Source organism: Gopherus flavomarginatus, chromosome 1, assembly GCF_025201925.1.
Source record: "Gopherus flavomarginatus isolate rGopFla2 chromosome 1, rGopFla2.mat.asm, whole genome shotgun sequence".
In the NCBI taxonomy this organism is placed as follows: Eukaryota; Metazoa; Chordata; order Testudines; family Testudinidae; genus Gopherus; species Gopherus flavomarginatus.
Window position 1 is genome coordinate 335778168 of NC_066617.1, and position 18325 is coordinate 335796492.

Sequence of the window (18325 nt, forward strand, 5' to 3'; positions counted from 1 at the left end):
CTCTCCCAATTGTAGGAATTATCTTCTAGAAGATTCTAAAGTGAAATACTATCAACTCTGAGATGCTAAACTTTCTTACATCTGTTTACAAGACCATGTAATTAACATTTTCCCAAAGCAAATGTCAATCTATCCAAAATCCCTAAACATACTATAAGTAACAACATAACACACACTGCTGAAGTAAAATATGGCCAAATATATAGGCTGTTTGGACCTAGCATTCTGAAATAGGACTCCTTCAAATAATCATCCCCAATTGTCCCTATTTCCCCTTCTTAGACATTTTGTTTCATAGCAACACATAGTGGTTCTGGAATTCCGCAATTTTAACTGATCAGGGCTATTACTCCTGGGGGAAGTTTGCACACATGAATTCTTGTCTCCCACAGATTTCTCTGCTTCCCTGCAGAAAAGTGACTTTCTGACGGGGAAGCAAAGGGCAGCTGCAAGAGCAGTCACACACCACTCTCTAGCAGCACAGGTACATCAGTTCAGGTATTCTGAACAGCTGGCAGAGAGATAAATCACTGCAGGGCTGCGAACACCCCAGCCAGTGGCTCCTACTCCGAGCCAGGATCAGGTGCTAGTCCTGACTGGGCTGGAGATAAGAGAGGACTGGATTTCCTCTTCCCCTGCAAGGAGTGGCTCAGGCTGCGTCAAACCCATTTCCCAAAACCTCCCAAAGCTGCAGGAAGCACTGCATCCTCCTCTGCTTCCTGCCCACATCGCTCCTCAGCTGTGGGGAGCTGCTGCCCCATTTGACCAACCCCTACATCCAGAACTCCCATACCCAGACACTCCTGCCACACTTCACCCCATACACCCAGAACCCCCTGTCCCTCCACACCTGAAACCCATCCCACTGAAGCTCAACCCCTGCATCTGGAGCCCCCTGCACCCAGACCTCCTGCCTCCAGACCCCCACCCCTGTACCCACACCACCACCTCACACTGAGCTCCCTGCATTCAAACCCCCATCCTGATGAGCCCTACACCCAAGCCTCCACATCCAGCCCCCATGCCACTGACCCCCAACTAGCTGCACCCAGACCCCCACCCCATCAAGCTCCACTCCCCCAGCACCCAGGACCCCCTGCTGAGACCCCCACACCCAGAACCCAACCACCTTCACCTGGAAGCCCCAGCAGAGTCCCATTGCCCCTGCACCTGGGAACCCTCCCCCCCACAACAAGCCTCTGTGAATCCAGATCCCCCCCACACCTAGACCCCCCCCCCCGACTGAGCTGCCTACACCTGGATTGTTCCACATAGAATCCTCTCGCTCCACACCTGGATCCCCTCCATGCTTGGATCCTGCCTCGTTGAGCCTGCTTGCCCCCCACATGGTGCACCTGACACAGAAGGGCAGGGCTCCAGGGTGTTTTTGGGACAGGCCCAGATCTTGTGCTGTGTCAGGATCAGGTGCAGCCTCACTATTGAGTCCGTGTCCCAGGGGGGCTGCAGGGTCATCTCCCACCTTCATGCAGCCAGTGGCCCATGCTCCCCACTGCTGTGCTGAAGCCTCTGCATTTATTTATTTATAAAAAACTTGCAAAATTTTAAAATATTGTGCATATAATTTTTAATTTTTTGGCACAGAATGCCCTCAGGAGTAATATTATGTCAATTTTCACTGATGTTTATCATCATATACCAAAAACATATGGAAACACTATATTACGTAAAAAATGTTGCTTAAATAAATGATACATGTTCAGTGTTTTTTTCTTACAAGTAAACTGCACTCCTCAAATTCTGAACATAGTGGTGATGCAAACAATACTTATTCACGGTACAATCATTTCAAACTCTATCTAAAAATCACTCTCTGTGTGTCTAGGGTTTCTTTGTTAATGCATCTGAGGAAGTGGGTATTCACCCACGAAAGCTCATGCTCCAAAACGTCTGTTAGTCTATAAGGTGCCACAGGATTCTTTGCTACTTTGTTAATGCAGAACAGAATTAAACAGTGTCCTGTCACCGTATACTTTCCCCACACTTATTTGATCGGGGAGGGGGGTGGTGGTGATATTTGGAGACAGGTTAGACTGTGTGAAGTTTAGCACTGGACGGAAAGGGGACAGAGAAGAGAGATCCGTGACTCTCGAGCCCACACAGCCACCAGCACAGGGTAAGACGAAGGTTTGTTATACGCCCTGCCCCCACCCCCAAAATATTACAACATACTGGACACCACAACTTCAGAGACAAGCCTTCCCCTACTTCCCCCTTCAGGTCTCTGACCCCGCACAGCTCCTGTCCCCCCCCTCTGCCCCCCCATACCCCCAGCCCCTCCCCCACTCCAGGCTGCCCCCTCGCTCCCCCACATTTCCTCTGCCCGGCCGCCGCGCTCCCCCGCCCCCACCGCCACCGGCGGACGGAGACACGGGCCCTGCCCGGGCAGCGGGCCCGGGTCGCACCTTTAAGAGATTAGACGTCGCCATGTTCCTCCCGCGGGGGCCCCTCCGGGCCGGCGGCGGCTCCTCGCTCCCGGCCGCTCCGCTTCACATGGCCCCGCGCTCCCGCCGGCCGGACCCGCCGCCGCAGCGGACGGGGCTTCGCTCGGGACAAGGCCGGGCGGAGACTCGGGGCTGCGGCCGGCTCGATCCTCCCCACGCAGCCGCCGCTCAGCGCCTCATGGCGGCGCCCACCCAGGAGACGCTCGGCCGCGGCCGCGGCTCCGTGCAAGGGCTGGCCTGGCCCACATGATGCGGCGCCGAGGAGCAGACCGCCGCCAAGGGGAGAGGCTGGGGCGGGCGGCTCCGGATGCAGCGCCCTCTGCTGGCCGGGAGGCGCCGCGCAGGGAGCGTTCTGCCCTGTCTCCCTTCGACCCCGGCAAACCCCAGAGCCCGGAGCCCAGCCCAGCGCCCACCCTTATCCGCCCCCGGCAGCCCCCTGAGCCCAGCCCAGCGCCCACCCTTCTCCGCCCCCGGCAGCCCCCTGATCCCAGCCCAGCGCCCACCCTTATCCGCCCCCGGCAGCCCCCCGAGCCCAGCCCAGCGCCCACCCTTCTCCGCCCCCGGCAGCCCCCCGATCCCAGCCCAGCGCCCACCCTTCTCCGCCCCCGGCAGCCCCCCGATCCCAGCCCAGCGCCCACCCTTATCCGCCCCCGGCAGCCCCCCGATCCCAGCACAGCGCCCACCCTTCTCCGCCCCCGGCAGCCCCCCGATCCCAGCCCAGCGCCCACCCTTCTCCGCCCCCGGCAGCCCCCCGAGCCCAGCCCAGCGCCCACCCTTCTCCGCCCCCGGCAGCCCCCCGAGCCCAGCCCAGCGCCCACCCTTCTCCGCCCCCGGCAGCCCCCCGAGCCCAGCCCAGCGCCCACCCTTCTCCGCCCCCGGCAGCCCCCCGAGCCCAGCCCAGCGCCCACCCTTCTCCGCCCCCGGCAGCCCCCCGATCTCAGCCCAGCGCCCACCCTTCTCCGCCCCCGGCAGCCCCCTGAGCCCAGCCCAGCGCCCACCCTTCTCCGCCCCCGGCAGCCCCCTGAGCCCAGCCCAGCGCCCACCCTTCTCCGCCCCCGGCAGCCCCCTGAGCCCAGCCCAGCGCCCACCCTTCTCCGCCCCCGGCAGCCCCCTGAGCCCAGCCCAGCGCCCACCCTTCTCCGCCCCCGGCAGCCCCCTGATCCCAGCCCAGCGCCCACCCTTCTCCGCCCCCGGCAGCCCCCTGATCCCAGCCCAGCGCCCACCCTTCTCCGCCCCCGGCAGCCCCCTGATCCCAGCCCAGCGCCCACCCTTCTCCGCCCCCGGCAGCCCCCTGATCCCAGCCCAGCGCCCACCCTTCTCCGTCCCCGGCAGCCCCCTGAGCCCAGCCCAGCGCCCACCCTTCTCCGCCCCCGGCAGCCCCCTGAGCCCAGCCCAGCGCCCACCCTTCTCCGCCCCCGGCAGCCCCCTGATCCCAGCCCAGCGCCCACCCTTCTCCGCCCCCGGCAGCCCCCTGATCCCAGCCCAGCGCCCACCCTTCTCCGCCCCCGGCAGCCCCCTGATCCCAGCCCAGCGCCCACCCTTCTCCGCCCCCGGCAGCCCCCTGATCCCAGCCCAGCGCCCACCCTTCTCCGTCCCCGGCAGCCCCCTGATCCCAGCCCAGCGCCCACCCTTCTCCGCCCCCGGCAGCCCCCTGAGCCCAGCCCCGCGCCCACCCTTCTCCGTCCCCGGCAGCCCCCTGATCCCAGCCCAGTGCCCGCCCTTCTACATCCCCACACACCCCTGCCCAGCCCAGTGCCCACCCTTATCTATCACCGGAAGCCCCCGATCCCAGCCCAGTGCCCACCCTTATCTATCACCGGAAGCCCCCGATCCCAACCCAGTGCCCACCCTTATCCATCCCCGGCAGCCCCCTGAGCCCAGCCCAGTGCCCACCCTTATCCATCCCCGGCAGCCCCCTGAGCCCAGCCCAGTGCCCACCCTTATCCATCCCCAGCAGACCCCTGCCCCCTGAGCCCAGCCCAGCGCCCACCCTTCTCCATCCCCGGCAGCCCCCTGAGCCCAGCCCAGTGCCTACCCCTATCCATCCCTGGCAGACCTCACCCCCCTGAGCCCAGATCCCCATCTACCCCAGGACACCCCAGCCCCCTACAGCCCAGCCCACCCTTATCCATCCCTGGCAGACCCCTGCCCCCTGAGCCCAGACCCCCATCTACCTGAGGACACCCCAGTCCCCTACAGCCCAGCCCACCCTTATCCATCCCCGGCAGACCCCCGCCCCTTGAGCCCAGACCCCCATCTACCCTGTGACACCCCAGCCCCCTACAGCCCAGCCCACCCTTATCCAACGCCGGCAGACCCCTGCCCCCTGAGCCCAGCCGAGCAGGGCCGGATTAACTTTTTGTGGGCAGGGTGGATTTGATTTAAATCACTAGTCATGATTGACTCTGTGTACACAAATTTGCAGAGGGACAATAGAGTTGAGGTCTGAGACCCAGCCCCCTGCAGCCCTCCTTAGACAATAGAGTTGAGGTCTGAGACCCCAGCCCCCTGCAGCCCTCCTTAGCTCCCTCCACCTACCCCAGACCTCAAGCCCCTGCAGCCCAGCCCCCCAAGGGATCATGATTTTTGAATACTTGTCATTGCTTATATTGTGATGTAGTTGTATGTGTACAGCAAGCATATGTGAAGCTGTATAATGTAGTAAATATGCTGAACAGTTAACAGAATCCATACCCCAAGGCATTTCCAGGCATCTTAAACAATCATGTATGTCCTTAACTTTAAGCACATTCACCATCCCACTGAAATCCAGGTAAAGCATGTGTATAAATCTTTGCAGAATTAGGGCCTGTTTCCTTCAAACATGATAAATAGGCATATGGTTACTGGGGTGGGTAGTCTCCTATGCCTATTAATAGCATGATTGCTTATGGCAATAAAGACTATACATAGTCACAGACCCAAGTTTGTACCATGTACACTTAAACTTTCTATGTCTAAGGGTACATCTATACTACCCGTTGGATTGGCGGGTAGAGTTTGATGTATCGGGGATCGAGACACAATAAATTGATCCCCGAATCGACGCCTGTACTCCACCTCAGCAGGAGGAGTAAGCGGAGTCGATGGGGGAGCTGTGGCAGTCAACTCGCCACAGTGAGGACGGCCAGGTAAGTCAAACTAAGATACTTCGACTTCAGCTACATGAATAGCATAGCCCAAGTTGCATCTTAGGCTACGTCTACACTGGGGGGAAGGGGCGAAGCGTCAACCTAAGATACGCAACTTAGCGTAGCTGAAGTCAGTGTATCTTAGGTCGATTTACCTGGCTGTGAGGATGGCGGCGAGTCAACCACTGCCGTTCCCCTGTCGACTCCGCTTCCACCTCTCGCCGGATTGGCGGATAGTGTAGATGTACTCTTAGTTCAACCCCCCCCGCTAGTGTAGCCCAGGCCTTACATTCCCTGTCAGTGAAACAGGACTAATGATGCTTATCCTTGTTTGGAAACTTTTTTGAGCTCTATGGGTGAACAACAAGTTAAATATGTAGTAAAACTGTTTGGGTTCCAGGAAAAAAATGTGGGGTTTGGTAAATTTGTTCTGCTTTTTTATTTTTTTTTTAAACCAAAGTTAAGGAATTGTACCAAAATGGGTTTTCAAAAACCACAAAGGAAAAAAAAGTGGATTCAGGTAATTATTTGGGGGAAAAATATGTTTTGTTTGTTTGTTTGTTTGTGTGTTTGTTTGTTTTTAACAAATCAAATATTTCACCAGAGATTTATTAGCTTCTGAGTGGGGTTTGGCTGAAAAACTTGAAAATTATAAGTAAAATGAAACTATTATAAACATTTTAATTTGGTCAATAGGTCCTTTTGTGTCAAAAAACTGTTCTGATGAAAAAATATCAACCTGCTTTAGTCAAAGGTTAGGAAATTCTGGAATTAAAATTGACCGTACAACTTTAATTCAGCCCCTTTGTCTGTATGCATTAGATCATGCAGTCCTTATTTTCTCCCTCATCCACCAGTGCACAAGATGAATGGTGCTCCATCTGTAGATCCCTACCTGCTTAATTGCAGAAACTGGAAGGGATGTAGAAACAGGTGCTGACAGGAAGGGAAATGATGGTTTTGCGGTTCAGAAAGTTGAATGCAGCCCCAGAGGACAGAACTCTATCTCTGCCTCTGTTGGGGCAAGTCACTTACACTAAATTTTTCACAGGTGATCAATAACTGTGTGGGTCATCTCTGGTGCTCATCTTGAGATGCCAATTGCCTGATTTGCAGAAGTACTATGCAGTCACAACTGCAACTAAAGGCAATGGGAGCTGTGCATTGAACACAGCTTTTTTTTTTATTGCACTTTATAAGTACTTTGAAAAATCAGGCCTTAGGCATCTCAAGTTGGGCACTCAGAATCAGTAGACACTTTTGAAAGTTTTGGCCATGGCTCAGTTCCCCATCTGTAAAATGGAGACAATAACACTCTCTTACCTCATAGGTGTGCTGTGAAGATAAATATGTTTGTAAAGCACTGAGATACTATGGTGATTGTACCATTGAAAAGTCCATGAGGAAATAATTGTGTATTCAGTGCTAGGTTTGGAAAATATTCAGCAAATAAGGTCTAGGGCCATACTTAGATGATGAGTATAAAAAGAAATATTGAATCGCTTCTCATTCAGTGAACACTCTCTCCTAACTTTGCTAACTTTTGAATACTTGAATTTTCACCTTCAACATTTTCTTTTTGTATGAAATGATATTGTAACATACAACAGACCCGATGGGGACGAAATCCTTATTGTTGAGTACTTTATAGAGGAGGGGAGTGAGTCTTCGGGCATTTTTTGATTCTGCCGTTTGAAAATGATTGACTTACACAAGACCAAAGAGCCTATGATCTAGTGATGTCAAACTATAAACATGGTGAGCCAGTACCTAAACACATTAATTTTACAATAAAATATGAGTGCAAAACAATTTTTACAATCACACAACTTCAGTTTGTGCCCATATCTGTCTATTTTCTCACAACTCACTAATTAAAACAAGAAATAAAGTAGATATTGTGCTAAAGAAAATCTTCTTGTCTGGGCAGATTTAATGTCCATAGCAATCGCCATTGCAATTTGGATCAGACCCAAACCAAGATCCGTGTAGTGTCTTATCTTGTCTGTGTTAGGGGCTGGTATCATGCTTCAGAGGGAGGTATTAAAAACAGCACAGCAGGCAAAAGTGGGATAATCTGCTTCCATCTTGGTCTCTAAATTAGAATGGGTTTAAACCCTAAAGCACAAGGTGTAATAGCCCTTACAAAATTTGTTGCCATGCCTTGTGATAAATGGCTATTCAGGTTATCCATATAAATTTCCCATCCCTTCTCTAGCTGTCTTGCAAATGTCCTTGTATGCTGCTATAATGGGTTCCCCCAGGGTGCCACCTGTAACTGGGGTACCACTGAACACCCCTGACCCTCCAGCCTGGGCTCCCTTTACACTGTACTGCTGTGACTAGCCTGCATTTTCACCAGCACACATACAGGTAGGGACACACCCAGCTGCAGTTACATGCAGACGCTGTAATCAGCTCTGCATGGGAAGGCTCCAGATAAGGAACTTCCCAGCTACACAGGCACAAATCCGGCTCTGGAGAGTAAACCCAAAATTATACCGGCTTGCACTGCACAGGGAATGGTACAGTGTAAACTCATGAAATTCACCCCCGCCCTCAATGTGGAGAGGAATATATGACAGCTTTCTGCCCTGAGTTATAATTCCCACACACTGGTTTTAGACAAAATAAAAACAAGTTTATTAACTACAAAAGACAGATTTTAAGTGATTATAAGGGATAGCAAGCAGATCAAAGCAGATTACCTAGCAAATAAACAAAGCATGCAAATTAAGCTTAATATACTACACAGGTAGGATATGAATAGCAAATCCTCACCCTAAGTGATGATATAAGCAGGTTGCAGATTCTTAAGGGGCAAGCTGCACTGGCTTACAGATTGGAATCCCTTTAGCCTGGGTATAGCATTTCCCCCAGTTCAGTTTTTGTTCCTCAGGTGTTTTCAAGAGTCTTTTTGGATGGGGAGTCAATGAAGAACCATGATGGTGTCACTCTCTTGCCTTAAATAGCTTTTGCATGTGAGGGGAACCCTTTGTTTCACAGCTTGGTTCCCCCACCAGTCAGTGGAAAAACACCAATATCCCAAGATGGAATCCAGCAGCAGGTGACCTGCTCACATGTCCCTGTAGTGTCACAGCAGCCATAACTCGGATGCTGTCTGTAGCATCCTCAGGAAAGCTCCCATGTGGGTGATAAGTTTCTTCTAAGACCTACTGTTTTCTCGTAATGGTGCATTAACCTGAATGAGCCCTTCCCAGCCAGCCATCTAGACTGAGAGCCTTTTGTCTAGTCGGTGTTCCCCAAGTGTAAACTCATTTTTAATACAGATACATAGTCAATATTCCTAGCTTCAGATACAAACATAATACATGTATACAAATAGGATAATCATATTCAATAAATCATAACCTTTTTAATGACATCTCACATGGCTTATCTTGCATAAAATACATTATGATTATGTCATAATCATATCATAATAATATCTCTGTGAAGAACATGGCATGCAGTGTCACAGCTGCCTCCAAGGGTGGAGTGGGGGAAGCACAATTTGCCCCTGCAGTTACTTTCCAAGAGAAGATAGACTAAAGAAAGCTGTGGGAAGTTAAAGGAATTAATAGGCAGCAGGTTTAAAACAAACAAAAGGAAGTATTTTTTCACACAACGCACAGTCAACCTGTGGAACTCCTTGCTAGGGGATGTTGTGAGGACCATGACTATAACAGGGTTCAAAAAAGAACTAGATACATTAATGGAGGATAGGTCCAGCAATGGCTGTTAGCTAGGATGGGCAGGGATGGTGTCCCTAGCCTCTGTTTGCCAGAAGCTGGGAATGGGTGACAGGTAGGGTGACCAGACATCCTAATAAAATCAGGACTGTCCCGATATTTAGTTGTTTGTCCTGCGTCCCAACTGATGTACGGTCAGGATGCCATTGGTCCCGATATTTTGGCTCGGGGCTGGAGGAATACACTGGGGAGTGCTCACCTGGGTGGTGCTTACTGGGGGTGGGGCCTCCCAGGAAATGGCAGGCAGCAGGACCTTGTGGCCCCTAGGCACAGGGGTGGCTGGGAGGTGGTGTCTCTGCGTGCTGCACCTACCACAAGCGCTGGCTCCATCATGGCAAATGGCTCCATCACGGCAAATGGGAGCTGTGGGCGTGGACAGAGCACAGATCCCCCTGGTTGCTCCTGACCCTGAGGTGCTGCGTGATACTCACGCCCCCAAGTAAGTCCCGCCCCACAGCGTCCAGCCAATGGAAGCTGAAACCGGTGCTTGTGGCAGGCACAGCATGTGGAGTGGAGACGCCTCTGGCCGTCGCTGACCCTAGGAGCCAGAGGAACCTGCCAGGTGCTTCTCAGTGGGTGGGAACCGTCCCCCAGGTAAGCGGCAGGGCTGTGCCTGGGGCCCTGCACCTGCAGCTTGCAGCGGGGCTGCAGTGGGGGCTGTGAGCCCCCGACCCATGGTAGGGCTGCGCCCAGACCTGGGGCCGTGCACCCCTGACCCCTGGCTTCCTCAGGCTGTGTAATCCCCTTCCTCCATGGCTCCAGCGGGGTGGGGGCTGTGAGCCTGTAGCTGCCCCCCCATGTGTCCCGATATTTTATTCTTGTCATCTGGTCACTCTAGTGACAGGGGATGGATCACTTGATGATTTCCTGTTCTGTTACTTTCCTCTGGGGCAGTGGCCACTGTCAGAAGACAGGATACTGAGCTAGATTGTCCTTTGGTCTGACCCAGTATGGCCGTTCTTATGAATACAATCATTTAGTGAGCTAGGAGTACAAAATACAATGCAGCAAGTGTAGCAAGACTAAACAGAAATGCTTGTATTCTGCGCCACTACTGTAGTCTAGTAGCAGCACCATTCAAACTTTCACTCTGACTAGCTGAGCTAAGAGTGCCACAGAGGCAGCATCCTCAGCCCCTCAGAAGTGCTTTTTCTTTCTTGTTAGCCTCGCACGCCCTTTCGCTTTGGCAGCGTACAGAGTTATATTCATGTTGTGCTCCAGAAGAAGTCAGTCTCTCTGAACTGGAAGCAGGGTCACTGCAGTGGAAGGCCTCAGGGAGAGGGGGTAAATGGGGAGAAGAAGCAAAATGGAGTCTCAAGTTATACTTCATCTCCCTGAAAAAAAAAAACCTACAATCTATATGTTGTACATAAGAACGGCCATACTGGGTCAGACCAAAGGTCTATCTAGCCCAGCATCCTGTCTTCCCACAGTGGCCAGTGCCAGGTGACCCAGAGGGAATGAACAGAACAGGTAATCATCTAGTGATCCATCCCCTGTCGCCTTGGCAAAGCTGCATTAAGTGGAAAAGGAAACAGGACTAAGATAGTGGCATAGTCATTAATTAGTTAGGCCCAGATCCACAAAGGGACTTAGGCATTGTGATGCTCAACATTGCAGCACCCAACTTCTAGATGTCTAGAAAACCACTGGAACAACAATGGGATTCGCAAAGCCCGAGTTAGGCACCTAGCTCCCTATACAATGTATGCTGAGGGGGCGTTTGGAGCTTAAGAATGACATTCACAAAAGCCAGCCCGCTAGGTGAGGAGCTGCCTAAGCACCCAATGGGAGATGTCAACAATGTTTCCTAAGCCCTGCTCCTTTCATGGAGATAGGCACTTAAGTCTAGGGGCAGGGAGGTGCCTTTCTCTGCTTGTGATCAACAACCAAGCCAGGCAGCTTTAACGCCTAAGGCATTTCTCGCAAGAATGAGATAGGCAGATGTCTGCCTAGCTTCACACAAATTGGGGAGGGAAGGAGGAGGAGGTGTCGGTGATGATAAAGGTTTCCACATTATAACTTTTAGCCCATTAGTTAGAGCATACACCTGGGATGAGGGAGACCTAGGTTCAATTGTCCCTTCTTCCTGATGGGGAGAAAATAGTTAAAGCACTCACCCGAGAGGTGTGGGAGATAGGGAAAGTGGCAACTGAGCAGGGCTTTTGTGGATCTCAGTGGAGCCTAAAACTGGGATTTAGGCATCTAAATTTGGAGCTTAGGCACTCAAGTCCCTTTTTGGATCTGGGTCCTAATGCACTAAGTTCCAAGAGGTGGGTTATTCCTTTTAGGATAGAAATTTAGTGGTCAGAAGACATGAGGATTAAATTATCCTAATCCATTTTTATTTACAAATGCATGGTTCCCAGACTTTTGGACAAAAATGGGAATTAATTGCAAAGACGGCAACATTCAAGCTTGCAAAAGTGGACTCATATCCATGACTTTTCTCACCAAGGTCTTAATGTAGAGTTCTCTAGAGGCAAAATTCTGATGTCCTTATTCAGGCAAAAGTCTCAAGGACTTCAGGATTTGGCCCTTTTTCCATCAGAGCTCAGATTCTTTTCCATATAACTAATTTTCCAGAGGTACCTCTAATAGCTTGAAGGGTTCTGTGTGCAACTCCAGCTCAGACACAAAACTTCCCTTCAGTCCATGCTTGCTTAGTGCCTGTCCAGGTTCCTTTACTAGACCGGTCACTCCTCAAGTACTTCAGTGGGACTAGCTATGTGTGTGTCTGAAGTTAAGCATCTGCATAAATTTTTGCAGAATTCGGGATAGAGAGGGTAACATGAGACAAGTCATTGAATCTGTGTTTCCATGAATCTATGAATTGAAGTTTCCTCTTTTTTTAAAATGGGAATAATAACATTGGCCTCATAGAGATATTGTGAGGATCAGTCAGCGTGCATGTAGTGTGTCGGAGATATAAAGTGCTGAGTGTTAACATTAGTATAGATTAAAGTTATTGGTTCACAAGCTGACAAGCCTCGTCCTCAGAAGAAATAATACTTCCTACCTCTTTCATATATCTTGTTTAATATGAGGTTATTTCCAATGGATCTGTAATGGTTTAGTTTCCATTTACAAAGTTGAGTCCTCACCTCAGTTACTAACTGTTATACCTGACATTTTTGTATCTTCGCTATTTCTACCACAATTTAGTGACTTTTTTTAGTGATTTTTGCTTTTGAGAAAGGATTTTTGTCAAGATGCAAATTGATATGCAGACGATGACTTCAGTTCTCAAACATTGGCACAGAGTTTATAGTACAAAACCACAGTGCAACTCATCAGAATTTCATGACTTGCAAATTTTGCTTATCCAGCATTCAAACAGGATGAACTGGTAAGATTTTTTTAATGTTATGATTTACAACAAACTCGTCAAGGAGATACATACATTGCTTTTTATTTATCTAATTATTATTTATCTTTTTATTTCTCTCCCTTAGTAATGCAGGTTGACAAACAGTGGTGGTTCTTGAACTGTGTTGTGTCTTGTTACATCCTCTTTAGCTTTTGTGGTTGGTGTTGATAAAACAAGTTTGTTTCCTCCATAGGGTTTTTACATGTGCTGTAGCTTACAGTGATTACACATTCCCTGTAAAAATATCAAATGCTGCAGGGCAAATGTAAATGCACCCAGGTTGCAGAAGTGTCTGAATACCCTGCAAGCTCTTGTCTGCATAAACATTTAAAAAAATTCTTCCACCATTGCTCTAGCAATGGTGTGGTTCAACCGGTGATGCAACAGTGAGAGCTTTAGCATAGAGAGAGCACATACCATTAGCTGAGAGGGGAGGGATTGCTCAGTGGTTTGAACATTGGCCTGCTAAACTTAGTATTGTGAGCTCAATCCTTGAGGGAGCCATTTAGGGATCTGGGGCAAAAAATCTGTCTGGGGTCTGGTCTTGCTTTGAGCAGGGGGGTTGGACTAGATGAACTCCTGAGGTCCTTTCCAACCTTGATATTCTATGATTTGTTCTGAAATAAGCTTTGGGAGAAAAGATAGCTAGGGAAGATAGGGTATTTAAACAAAAAAAAACCCACCAGGTAAAGAAATAATGCTATTTCCTGCTGATAAATAAAGCTTAATTTATTCTGCATGGTTTTGACAATATCTATATGATCTTTCTATAAGGCCTATAGAGTATCTTTGCTGGAAAGGGAAGAGCTCTTTAAGCATTATGGTTTATTGTTTATTTAGTACCTGCCTCAATAGTTATATAAGTATCAATAATGAAGGAGTTACATAATTTTGTCTTATTAGTTTTAATGACTGCAAGCTGATTATTACTAAATGATGACGGTGACAAAAGATTAATGATTTATTAATGAGTACATGGTGTTCCATTGATTGACAATTACAAATATATTGCATGAATTTAAAAGATAATAATGAAAGACATTTAGCAGTTATATCACCTTCAAAGTGATTTGCAAAACATTAGCTAATTAAGATTTGGCAGATGACAGAAATAAATATTGGATATAATGTCCTAGAGATATTGGGTCAAATTTATCCCTGGTGTAATTCCATTGATGTTAACTGATTTACATCAGAGATAAATTTGGGGCATTAAGAGCCTTACCAGGACTTAGTATCAGCATGTAATGCACAACCTGTATAGAATTTATCCCACTTTTTACTGAGTGCATGATGGGACAGTTTAGTCATTTTTATGCCACCTTTCAATCAGGCTGAATGTATTCAATAAAGCTGTTTGGCCAAGATCCTCAAAGGTATTTGGGTTCCTAAACTCCACTGATTTCAGTGAGAATTAGGAACCCAAATACCTCTGAGGATCTTGGCCCTAGTTCTTTATGTTCCACTGCTATTTGGCAACACTTGGCTTGTCAACCCAACACATAACCTCAACATTAAGGCAAAGGTAATATTAACAAAATGCCAATCTTCTATTTGGGTTTTATAAACTTCTTTGCACCTTTATCAAGTATTTTATACATACAGTTATAAGAATGTTATAGCAAAAACAATTTGCTAAGTGTGGTTATCTCACCTTTGGTTCCCAAACATAACAAAGTGTCATGAAAATGTAATACTCTCAAAGTGTTTGCTGAAACTTGCATTTAAAATTCATTTTGGTTTAATTTTTTATATGCTTTTCTTTTACATTATGTTAAAGGGAAGTAATGGTTGTTAAAGTTTGTGCTTCTATACAGTTAACTAAAGTGGAATTGGTATCACCAGCAAATTAACTCTAAAAGATTTGGGTAAAAATTCTGTTACTAACTTTTTTGCTAAAACAGTGCTCAACAGGGGAAAGCATACATCTTCTCATAAAAGGTTGTGAGCATCTATTTTAGCAGTCAAGCATTATATTTAGTATAGGGCTGTCAATTAATCGCAGTTAACTAAGACGATTAACTCAAAAAAATTAACTGCTATTTAAAAAATTAACCACGATTAATTGCACTGTTAAACAATAGAATACCAACTGAAATTTATTAAATATTTTTGGATTTTTTCCCTATATTTTCAAATATATTGATTTCTATTACAGCAGAGAATAACGAGTGTACAGTACTCACTTTATATTATTTTTTATTACAAATATTTGCACTGTAAAATGATAAACAATAATAGAATACTATTTAGTTAAATATTTTGGATGTTTTATACATTTTCAAATATATTGATTTCACTTACAACACAGAACACAAAGTATACAGTGCTCACCTATATTTATTTTTTATTACAAATATTTGAGCTGTTAAAACCAAAAGAAATAGTATTTTTCAATTCACCTCATACAAGTACTGTAGCGCAATCTCTATCATGAAAGTGCAACTTACAAATGTAGATTTTATTGTTACAGAACTGCACTCAAAAACAAAACAATGTAAAACTTTAGAGCCTACAAGTCCACTCAGTCCTACTTCCTGTTCAGCCAGTTGCTAAGAGAAACAAATTTGTTTACATCAGGGGTTCTCAAACTGAGGATTGAGACCCCTCAGAGGGTCATGAGGTTATTACATGGGGGGTTATAAGCTGTCAGTCTCCACTGCAAACTTTGCTTTGCCTCCAGCATTTATAATCATGTTAAATATATAAAAATGGGGGCTTGCTATGTGAAAGGGGTCACCAGTACAAAAGTTTGAGAACCACTGGTTTACATTGATGGGAGGTACTGCTGCCTGCTTCTTATTTACAATGTCACCTGAAGGTGAGAACAGGTTTTCGCATAGCACTTTTGTAGCCGGCGTTGCAAGGTATTTAGGTGCCAGATATGCTAAACATTCGTATGCCCCTTTCATGCTTCAGCCAACATTCCAGAGGATATGCTTCCATGCTGATGATGTTAGTTAAAAAAAAAATAGTGTGTTAATTAAATTTGTGACTGAACTCCTTGAGGGAGAATTGTATGTCCCCTGCTCTGTTTTACCCACATTCTGACATATATTTCATGTTACAGCACTCTTGGAGGATGACCCAGCGCATATTTGATTTACAAACACTGTCACTGCAGATCTGACAAAACTCAAATGTAAGATTTCTAAAAATAGCTACAGCACTCTACCCAAGGTTTAAGAATCTGAACTGCGGTCCAAAATCTGAGACGGATGACATGAGGAGCATGCTTTCGGAAGTCTTAAAAGAGCAATACTCTGATGTGGAAACTACAGAACCCGAACCATAAAAAAAAAATAAAATAAATCAACCTTCTGCTGGTGGCATCTGACTCAGATAATGATAATGAACATGCATCGGTCTGCTCTGCTTTGGATTGTTATCGAGCAGAACCTGTCATCAGCATGGAGGCATATCCTCTGGAATGGTGGTTGAAGCATGAAGGGACATATGAATCTTTAGCACATCTGGCACGTAAATATCTTGCGACGCCGATTACAACAGTGCCATGAGAACACCTCTTCTCACTTTCAGATGACATTGTAAACAAGAAGTGGGCACCATTATTTCCTGCAAATGTAACCAAACTTTTTTGTCTGAGCGATTGGCTGAAATAGGACTGAGTGGACTTGTAGGTTCTAAAGTTTTACATTGTTTTATTTTGAATGCAGTTTTTTTTTGTACGTAATTCTACATTTATAAGTTCAACTTTCATGATAAAGAGATTGCACTACAGCACTTGTGTGAGGTGAATTGAAATATTCTATTTCCTTTGTTTTTTACAGTGCAAATATTTGTATTAAAAAGAAAAAGAAAATGAGCACTGCACACTTTGTATTCTGTATGTAATTGAAATCAATATATTTGAAAATGTAGAAAACATCCCAAAATATTTAAATAAATGGTATTCTATTATTAACAGTGCAATTAATCATGATTAATTTGTTTAAACACTTGACAGCCCTAATTTAGTATAAAATATTGGTAATGCACCTCAAGTGAAAATAAATGTCTATACAACAATTGGAAAAGTATAGCTCGTGTTATAAAACACTTGGTCTCTATTACATTATAACAAACTAAGTTCATCTGTGTATTTTGGGTTACTGAAAACAAGAAAAATGTAAACAAACAAGCAAAAATTGTATTAAGTTAACTAACTTAAGCTGTTTAAGGTTGCATCCCACAGACCAAAGACACCAGAAGATATCATACCACAAAGTCGCCAGAAGACGTCAGTATACAGTGAAGGAATCCCCAAGCATCAAGAGAAGCAAAATGAAGTGCTTTATAAATAAGACACTGGTCAACTACACCTCAGTCAACCATTTATGGACAATTAAATTGGTAATCAGCTTGAAACCACTAGCTGGACCAGGTTAAACTATCATTTAATTAGCGTTTGGCTACTGTATAAAAGCACCTGTATTATTGCTGTATTACTGCATTATTGCTGTACAACATTTACAATGTGCATAACATTGCTAAACTATTTAACCAAAACACAGGTAAAAATCAACAAATGAATGGCAGAAAACAACATGAAGGCAAGAAAAATAAATTGGTAAAGAAATTAAGTTACATAGTAACTACAAATTAGGTAAACAGATTCCCTGTTAGTAATAGTCACAATTTAGGGGTCAGTGACACTGCATCCTAATTGAGGCACACGTAATTCAAAAACATCTTGTTCAGTGTCTAGGTACCAATACTAAATCCTAACACAGCAATATTTGATATATTGGTTACTGTCCATTCAGCAGATTATCTGGAAAACAGCATCCATAAGAAACAACTGGATCTATGTCAACTACGGGTGTATCACAGAGCAGTGCAACCAATGGAACAGAGAAGCCTGCTGCTCCTGTTTCCTGCCCAGAAAAGCTTACCAGAGGGTGACAACCAGGATAACCTATAACATGGATGGACAGTACTGTGTAGTAACTAATTATAAACATATTATACATAAAGGCCTCATCTGTAATGTCACTACTCCAAATTTTTGTTTTACTTCTGTCATGGTATAATTCCCCACTCTGAACCTTAGCGTCCAAAAGATGGGGTACCAGAATGAATTCCTCTAAGCTCAGTTACCAGCTTAGTACTTGTAGCGCTGCCACCAACCAGGAATTCCAGTGCCTGGTACACTCTGGTCCCCCCCAAAAACCTTGCCTGGGGACCCCCAAGACCCAGTCCCTCTGGATCTTAACACAAGGAAAGTAAACCCTTTCCCTCACCGTTGCCTCTCCCAGACTTCCCCTCCCTGGGTTACCCTGGAAGATCACTGTGTGATTCAAACTCCTTGAATCTTAAAACAGAGAGGAAAATTCACCTTCCCCGCTCCTTCTCTCTCCCCCTCCCAGACTCTCCCTGAGAGAGAAAGTAATCCTAACACAGAGAGAAAATAACCTCTCTCCCCTCCTTCCTTCCTTTCTCCCCACCAATTCCCTGGTGGATCCAGACCCCGTCCCCTGGGGTCTCACACCAGAATAAAAAAAAATCAGGTTCTTAAACAAGAAAAGCTTTTAATTAAAGAAAGAAAAAACAGTAAAAATTATCTATGTAAATTTAAAAAATGGAATAGATCCAGGGTCTTTCAGCTAT

At 46.6% G+C, this 18325-nt stretch overlaps 1 protein-coding gene across 1 annotated transcript in view; it reads right to left on the reverse strand.

Annotated features, from left to right (window-relative positions):
* Window positions 1–2641, reverse strand: part of CUL5 (cullin 5) — an 82274-nt gene extending 79633 nt beyond the window's left edge. The window contains exon 1 of the mRNA XM_050927920.1: window positions 2424–2641. Coding sequence (XP_050783877.1) covers window positions 2424–2447 — 24 coding nt within the window. The 5' untranslated portion in view covers window positions 2448–2641. The remainder of the gene's footprint in view (window positions 1–2423) is intronic.
* Window positions 2642–18325: the final 15684 nt, after the last annotated feature.